Raw genomic sequence first — 8,387 nt, forward strand, 5'->3', positions numbered from 1 at the left:
GATAAAGACATTATTTGATTACACAAACACTAGAACTATTTTTTTTCTAGGGGTCTACGTACAAAATTTCATTTAAATACCTTAACAATTAAAAAAATTGGATTGCGCATGCGCACAACAAATTTTTTTTGTTCGGTATTCGTTTTACTCGCATTCGAAGTGCCTACATACAAAATTTCATTTAAATATCTTAACAAATTAACAAATCAAATTAAATTTTTGGTTCGGCAGTCGTTTTGCTTTTATTCGAAGTGTCTACATACAAAATTTCATGCAATTCGGTTCATAACTAGCCGCATTAGTTTTTCTTTTATTCGAGCTGCAAAATTTCATCGTAATCGGTCCATTTGTTCTCTTTTAAATCGATGGACATGAATCCCATCGAGTTAGCGATCGGACGATTGGGAGAAAGCATAAACGGCTCCTAAAACTTTAAACTCGACCCTAAAATCTACCAAAATGGCGGATTTATGTGGGTATCGACAAAGGGAATGTGGTAGCCCCCGACAAGATCTTACTGTTCGGAGAGTCCAAATGGGCTAGACTTCGATAGCTTTTGTCACCTCGCCCATTTATGAACCGAGTTGCATGAAATTCAAACTGGGCATAGCCAAGTCCATATCAAAAGTAATTCACCGCTTTGGCCTTTTGTTTGTACATTTTAAAATAAACAATGCTAAAATATAATTTTCCGTCGAAAGTAAATACTTTTTCATTATTACTAAAAGCACTATTAAAAGTTTTATCATTTTTATAATAACAGATGATAGCTAAAATTTCAAGTATTAAAAGACGCATTAAGATATATTTATTTGAAAAATACAATAACACATTAAAATTTTATGTGTCGTATGTATGAGTTATTATTATTATTATAACTAGGAGACCATGGCGTTGTCATGACTATTTGCTTTTGTCCAATAGATTATTGTTTCTAGAATAACTGCCTCTCGAACCAAAATGTTAGGTTGAAATAACATTTATTCAAATACAATACAGGGTGTTTCTTTGGGAGCTTTAGTTAAACGTTTCTGGGAAAGTAAAATAGGTAGGTTTTTGAAAATTTGTACTTAGTAGTTACGCTGAAGGCCGAATCGATGTAAAATATTTTCAAAATGGCCGCACTTCCGGAAACACCGGAAGTAGATAGTAACTTCGTTATTTTAAATAGCAACCGCAATTTATTGGGTTTTTGGATTCTGCGTGAAATTTCAGTTCTTTTGATACCCATATCGCACATCTAGTTCAATAGTGCCATAAGTGCAAAAAATTCAAATTTTCACTTAAGTCCATATTGCTGTTCTTCTATGTCTAACGCATGCACTGCAATATAGCCATATGTAACATTTTAATATTATTCAATGCAGTGTAAGATATTTCCCTATTGCAGGTTCATAGTATTGTGGTGCAATAGAGCCGTAACTGTCAGTTGTGGCCATATGATTCTTGAATACTTGCGCATCATGGTGCGCTACCGCCGCAAACAACAGTTATGGCTCTATAGCATCAAAAACTATTTTGCCGCTATAATTATGACGCAGTTGCTTTCCTACCAACAACAGTGAAGTGTGTGTTTGTTTCCGCTGGCAACAGATTAATTTGGTGTTAAGTGAACAAATATTGTATCTTGAGCGAGTATTGCACATTCGTTTGTTATTATGTCTCGTGCAAAAAAGTTAGTAAAGTTGGCTTTAGATAAAGATAACATTGAAAACGAGGATCCGAAAGAGAGTGAGGTTCGAGTAAACAAACGCTTGGTTTTATAATCTCTAGATGTATTTGTATTTTAGAACACCTCTAAACCAAAGAAAACGTATGCTGAACTTCAAAATTGCCAGTTGGTACCTAACGTAATATTACAAGAAGTAAGTCTAAATGAATCTGTCATGATTCACGACAAATAATATTGTCATTTATTTGAATTTTTATTATTTTAGTATTCTACGAATCAACCCTTTTTATTGGACTTAGAGGTAGATTTTTCGAAATACAATGATCCCATTTTTGGATTAGAGGCACATAACGTAAGTTGATTTAACTTTAAATAACAATTATGTACTTATTTTTATATTAGAACTCAACAACGCTAGATTTACCAGGATGCTCAGGGAATACTGCAGTGTCAGAGATTAGTAATGGACATGTTGTGACTCCCTTGGACGACCAGCAAGCGGAGGAGGTGACCAGTTAATATCAGAATCTTCCCATATTACACTCATTTGCGTTCTAGATTAATAATGATGCAGCCATTTTTGACTCAGATGATTCCATTAATGATAAAGATTACACACCTTCAGGTGATGATTCTAGTTCACCAGAAAACACAAGCTCTGAAATCGAAGTGAACCCTAATAATGATGTAGAAAAACGGATTATCGCTGAAGCTCAAGATGAAAAGAAAAAACCACGTAAAATAATCGCTAGGCCCGAAACTTGGAAAAGGAACGTGAAAAAAATGAGGGTAAATTCAGGTTTGCCCTATGTGTCTGAAGGTAATAGGGAGATTCCTGGAAAACGTTTAAAACCTCCTTGTACAACAAAATGCAGGTCAGCGTGTACTACTAAATTTACCGATGCTGATAGACTAACTATTCACACTTGTTTTTGGAAACAAGGAGATAATGCTCTTCAAAGACAATTTGTAAGTAGTCACATGGAAACTCTAAAAGTAAAATACCGTCGAGCCATTGAGGGAAGTAATCGCAGTGAAAATTTGTGTTATTACTTGACGCTGCGAGGAATTAAAATACAAGTGTGTAAAACATTTTTCATGAACACCCTGGACATTGGTGATAAGTTTATAAGGACAACATGGAAAAAATCGAATGGTAATGCTCTGATAGAAAGAGATCGAAGAGGAAACTTCAATAAGAGGGAAACAATCAATACTTCGATTAAAGAAAAAATTGTTGCTCACATCAACTCTTTTGAACGAATAGAATCTCATTATCTCAGAGCACAGACGACACGTGAGTACATAGACGGATCTTTAACGATAGCGCAAATGTATCGATACTATAAATCCGAGCAAGAGGCTGAAGGGTTGCCAGTTGCCAAAAAATGTACCTATGAACACATTTTTAAAACCCAATTTAACATATCATTTTTCCAACCTAAAAAGGACCAATGTGCAATTTGCGAAACCTTTAAAAATTCTGATACAGACGAAAGATTGTCGCTTCAGAAAGGATACGAACGGCACATTAACAACAAAATCAAGAGTAGAGAAGAAAAGGCTCGAGACGTCGAGAAAGGAAAACAAGATTCTTCCTTTAAAATAGCCTGTTTTGACTTACAAGCGGTTTTACCGACGCCTTGTGGAGATGTTTCCACATTTTATTACAAATGCCGTTTAAATTGTTTGAACTTCACAGTTTTTGAAATACCATCGAAAAGAGGGTTTTGTTACTTTTGGCATGAGGCGATTGCTAATAGAGGTGCTAATGAAATAGCAACTTGTATATTACATTATTTAAAAACGGAGTGCAAAGGAAAAGATGTCATCTTCTATTCCGACAACTGCGTAGGGCAAAATAAGAACAAAATGATTGTTTCTATGTATCTCTGCGCAGTTAACAAATTTGATGTCAAAAGCATTACACATAAATTCCTTACGGTAGGCCATACCCAAAATGAAGGAGACTCAATGCACGCCAGTATTGAGCGCCAGAAGCGTAGAGTACTAAGAAGTGGCCCTATTTATGTACCGTCACAATGGGCTCCAATTATCAGAGCGGCCAAGAAAGAAGGTACACCCTACATCGTGAATGAACTTGCCACAGAAGATTTTCTGGATTTTAAAAAATTTAGCGACACAATTGGGAAACATTTTTCAATTAATTCCAAACAAGAAAAGGTTGTGTGGAATGAGATTCAAGTTCTACGCGTAGAAAAAAATTATCCAACGTCGTTTTTTTATAAAACTGACTTTGACTTCCTTGAATATGAACAAATTAACATCCAGGAAAAACTAAGGCGTTGCATTGACATTAGCGCATGTTATCCCGAAAAGGCCTTTGTAAAAGCCCCATCGATATCTCAAAAAACTAAAGAACATCTTGCTTATTTATGTGCAAAAAATGCTATTAAAAAAGTGTACCATGGGTTCTATAATAACATAATTGGTGAAAAGTAATCGTTTAACTTTTTTAGAGTATAATGAACGTGCTTTTATATACTTTTATATATTTTTTACTTTTGAATAAAAAAAATATTTCAGTTAGTAATTTACTGCAATAACGCCACAACTACTAGAAAACTATTTGGTTTTATGCACGGGTGGTTCAAAAGTGGTGGACGCAATATGGCCACAACTAACAAAATTATACTTTTAATTAATCCATTGATAATGGTATAAATTAAAATCAAAGTATCACATTAAATAATCAATGTATGACAAGGCGCACAAAAATCGATAGTAATATGCAATTGTTATGGTTGGATATCTAAACAGCACTAACTTTATTTGCACGTACTCTAACATTGTTGTGTTGGCACTTGCGGCACTATTGAACTAGATGTGCGATATGTCGATATCTGCCATTTATGGTTTTTAAGTTATTTTGACTTTAAGAAAGAAAATGGCGGATGCAGATGGTACCTTGATAATTGATTACTTGAAAACGGTGGCAACCTATTTTTATCAGTGCATATAGAATGAATACAGCTTTCTTTTAGTGTACTTAAAAAAAGTTAAGTTGCGTAAGACCGCCCCTATGGAGATCCAAATTTACGAAACTTCAAAGACTAAAAACTCAGTTTTTTTAAATGGAATCACCATTTTCTTAATATTGCATGAGATAAAGAATCGAAATGGGCATATTTTGACAATACATGTTCCTATAACTATCTTTAACAGTTTCTGATTTATTCCCATTTTATTGAATTGACACTATTTTTTTCGAATTTTCTTTTTAGTAGTCGGCCATGATTTTATAACAATTGAATTTTAAACAGTGACACTAATCCGTCACCTACTGTTATAGGTTAACATAAGTTTTTCAAAAATCGAAAAATAACTCGCAGTGGTTTCACCTATTTTGGAATTTAATTGTTATTTATGGTGAAATGGGCAGAATCGCGGCACATGCTTGCCGTACATTCATTCGAACACTGGAATGAAATTGTATGAATTTTGGAAATGTTGTATCCCCAAATGCACTACAAACCGTTGAAGCACAAGTGATACAAAGCACAAGAGAATATTTAAGAAAATGAATTGAATTGCAAATGCCAGATTAACAAAATAAATCCAATGTAAAATATAAAAAACTTCGTTGAAACATTTTTTGTATGGAATTGTTGCTAAAACAGATATCGCATTATCTCTCTGAATTTTCAGACTTATATGTTGTTTAAGAAATTCAGTTGAATGACTCTGTCTAGATTTCTCAAAAATTTTCCGTCCTATATCCTTAATAAATGACTTATTTATTAATGAATTATTTAGAGACTAGAATCAATGATATTAAAGTATCCTTTCCTTGATTTGTTTAAAATTCGATTGTTATAAAATCATGGCCAACTACTAAAATGAAAATGCGAAAAAAAAATGGCATCAATTCAATGAAATGGGAATAAATCAGAAAATGTTAAAGATAGCTATAGGAACATGTAATATCAAAATATTCCAATTTCGATTCTCTATCTCATGCAATAGTAAGAACATGGTCATTCCATTAAAAAAAACTGAGTTTTTGGACTTTGAAGTTTCTTAAATTTGGATCTCCATAGGTGCGGTTGTATGCAACCTACACTAAAAGAAAGCCCCATTCATTCTCTATGCACTGATAAAAATGGGTTGCCATGACTATAACCGTTTTCAAGTAATCAAGGTACCATTTGCATCCGCCATTTTTTTTCATAAAGTCAAAATAACTTAAAAACCATAAATGGCAGATATGGACATGTGAGTATCAAAAGAATTGAAATTTTACGTAGAATCCAAAAATGCAATAAAGAATAGGGGTTGCCATTTAATATAACGAAGTTACTATCTACTTCCGGTGTTTCCGGAAGTGTGGCCATTTTGAAAATATTTTACATCGATTCGCTCTTCAGAGTAACTCCTAAGTACAAATTTTCAACAACCTACTTATTTTACTTTCCCAGAAACGTTTAACTAAAGCTCCCAAAAAAACACCCTGTATATAACAAGATTTGTATAACACAAATATATCTTTCATTTTTATCATTATCACACACTGATAATAATTTGTCATCAAATTTACATTATTCGCAAGCTTAAACATTTAGTAACAATCCCTCATTAACATATTCAAATAATTAAAAACATACCTACTCTTTTAAAGACTGGAAATTTTTATCGATAGGTAATATCTCTATACAGCATTGTTGAACCAATTAAATCTCAAAATTTTTATTTCACCATTTATGAAAAATCTTGTGAAAAATGAATATTCCACCTTGCAACAGAACTGCAGTCTCCTTTGCTCTAGGTAGAATTACAGTTTTATGGTCACAACATTAATGATACTGCTATAGCATTAGGGGCCCAACATACCTTTCTCAACTGCATTCTAGCACGCTTGCCCAATGCCTACTTTCCTATTTATCTAATTTAAAGTCAATAATTCGCGCAATAATTAGCAATTAAAAGAATACACAAATCTTTATCTATAATAGTTAATGAAGGTCAAGTAGTTAAACTTGGACATAAACACGATAACAAGTCACAATGTTTATTAGCTCGTAACTTAAAAGTCTAAAGTAATAAACTTACCTTCATCGATTAAAGCAATTGTTCCGATAATTTTAACTTGGAGAATCTCTCCTCGCTTGGCTATTCTGTAACCGATTTCGATGACATCGATAGGATCATTGTCACCTTTTGCACCAGTGCCATCATCCAGATGATCGGGATTTTCCCACGTTTGCGGTAAGGCCCCGTAGTTCCATATGTATCCGTGGTGAGGAAAACAATTGGACACAAATCGTGGTTTACCCTTTTTTATGTCTTGCTTAATTGGATTTAGGACTTCCTTCATTGTAATCTAGGAGAGCAAAGTGTAATGGAAACTTTAAACATGGAACATTAGATTTACCTCCATTTTCGCGTTTGTCCATCGAGGAACTTCTACCACCATATTGTATAAATTTTTCTCTTGATCTGAGAATAATGGAATGTCGTGTAAGGGCGAAATTGGTACATTATTGTCGGCTGTAATGTAGAAACATGGAAAAAGCACTTTTAGGTTATAGTAAATAACTTACTTATGTACACCCTGTAATCTTGAGAGAAAGGTGAACCTCGTTCTACAATTCCGTAAGACATTGCCACCTGCGACTGTCGATTGAACGTTGCCTGAGTAAATGAGTTTAGAAATGCTTTCCCTGTGCGGGATTTACGGACTACGTTGCCAAGCAAAAAAGTTTTCAAAACGTGGTAAATCATTATACGGCATGCGTCGCACCATCTGGCGTATATACAGTATGACTAGCAAAAAGAAATCCAACGGTTACAAATGCGACACGAAGATGTCAGCATCCTACAACCTTCCAATTTAATTAATTATCACATTTTTAGTAAAGAAATAATTTAAATTCTAATAAAGTCGTGATTATTTCGTCCGTAATGATAAACGTGGATTTTACACTTCTGAGATAAACATTCAAGGCCTTCGATTTCGATAAGATTCCGAGGAGTGCATATCGTGACATTGGTCCTACTTGTGTCGATTGCCTGGCTTATCAATGCCAATATTCAACACTATTTATTTATTGAAGCGCTTACCTACCTTTATGTAAGAACAGAACTACAACGTTAGAAAACTGTCTCCAATAATATAAACTGACTGCTTTGCCTTTATGTAGCTACTACCTATACATTTAAAAATAATAAAAAAAAGGCTAAGTTACATACGTAGGTGCCTAATTAATTATTCATTCTCCAGCAATTCAACCTAAACAGTTCTCATCTCGTACCACTAAAGGTTGCCGTACATTCCGTTCCGTCATGTCGACGCCGACGGTTCGCGCTAAAGGTGCAGAGCGACTAACAAGTTACTTGCGGCAATCTCGCGTGAGCAACTTCCACATTTACACTATGAGCAGTAAAGTGTCGCCAAAAACTGTCAAGTGAGCCGCCATTGCTGACGCAATTTCTCACAAAACTGTTTATACTAGCAGCGCTTCTAACTTCCGCAAAATATGCTGTCAGTTTCATATCTAGCAACTGTTTTCGAGTACTTATCTCGCATTATGGCGCGAATAGGACATCGTCTTGTTACCGCGGCTGTAGTAGTTTTAGGCAATAATGTGAAAAACAAAAGAAATCGCAAGTGTTGGATGAGAGAATGGATCTCGAAGAGAGAAAAGTATGGGGCCTACCATAAATTAATTGATGACCTGAAGATCGAAGAATCCCA

At 34.4% G+C, this 8,387-nt stretch overlaps 2 protein-coding genes across 3 annotated transcripts; one reads left to right on the forward strand and one right to left on the reverse strand.

Moving 5' to 3' along the window:
* Window positions 1–1,262: 1,262 nt before the first annotated feature.
* On the forward strand, window positions 1,263–4,596 carry LOC116167184. Of its 2 annotated transcripts, XM_031482442.1 has the most exons (5): window positions 1,263–1,736; window positions 1,791–1,865; window positions 1,938–2,024; window positions 2,075–2,179; window positions 2,231–4,596. In XM_031482442.1, exons 1-5 carry the CDS (start codon window positions 1,659–1,661, stop codon window positions 4,133–4,135), a joined length of 2,250 nt encoding a protein of 749 aa, XP_031338302.1. In that variant the 5' UTR covers window positions 1,263–1,658; the 3' UTR covers window positions 4,136–4,596. The 2 variants fall into 2 exon arrangements, with proteins under 2 accessions (XP_031338302.1, XP_031338303.1); XM_031482443.1 differs by having other exon boundaries at window positions 2,075–2,365.
* A 2,029-nt stretch (window positions 4,597–6,625) lies between these two features.
* Window positions 6,626–7,486, reverse strand: LOC116167203 (inorganic pyrophosphatase-like). The gene is made up of 3 exons (XM_031482471.1): window positions 7,234–7,486; window positions 7,065–7,180; window positions 6,626–7,013 (listed from the first exon to the last, which is right to left on the reverse strand). Exons 1-3 carry the CDS (start codon window positions 7,412–7,414, stop codon window positions 6,717–6,719), a joined length of 594 nt encoding a protein of 197 aa, XP_031338331.1. The 5' UTR covers window positions 7,415–7,486; the 3' UTR covers window positions 6,626–6,716.
* Window positions 7,487–8,387: the final 901 nt, after the last annotated feature.

The sequence above is a fragment of the Photinus pyralis genome, unplaced genomic scaffold, assembly GCF_008802855.1.
Source record: "Photinus pyralis isolate 1611_PpyrPB1 unplaced genomic scaffold, Ppyr1.3 Ppyr1.4_LG3b, whole genome shotgun sequence".
Lineage (NCBI taxonomy): Eukaryota > Metazoa > Arthropoda > Insecta > Coleoptera > Lampyridae > Photinus > Photinus pyralis.

What these genes read in the sequence shown, in the direction of transcription:
- LOC116167184 (XM_031482442.1), top strand. Translation starts at nt 1,659, where the DNA reads ATGTCTCGTGCAAAAAAGTTAGTAAAGTTGGCTTTAGATAAAGATAAC. An exon ending in CTAACGTAATATTACAAGAA is followed by an intron (nt 1,866 to 1,937) that starts GTAAGTCTAAAT and finishes TTATTATTTTAG; the next exon opens with TATTCTACGAATCAACCCTT. An exon ending in ACGACCAGCAAGCGGAGGAG is followed by an intron (nt 2,180 to 2,230) that starts GTGACCAGTTAA and finishes TTTGCGTTCTAG; the next exon opens with ATTAATAATGATGCAGCCAT.
- LOC116167203 (XM_031482471.1), bottom strand. Translation starts at nt 7,414, where the DNA reads ATGATTTACCACGTTTTGAAAACTTTTTTGCTTGGCAACGTAGTCCGT. An exon ending in AGATTACAGGGTGTACATAA is followed by an intron (nt 7,181 to 7,233) that starts GTAAGTTATTTA and finishes TCTACATTACAG; the next exon opens with CCGACAATAATGTACCAATT. An exon ending in GGACAAACGCGAAAATGGAG is followed by an intron (nt 7,014 to 7,064) that starts GTAAATCTAATG and finishes TTGCTCTCCTAG; the next exon opens with ATTACAATGAAGGAAGTCCT.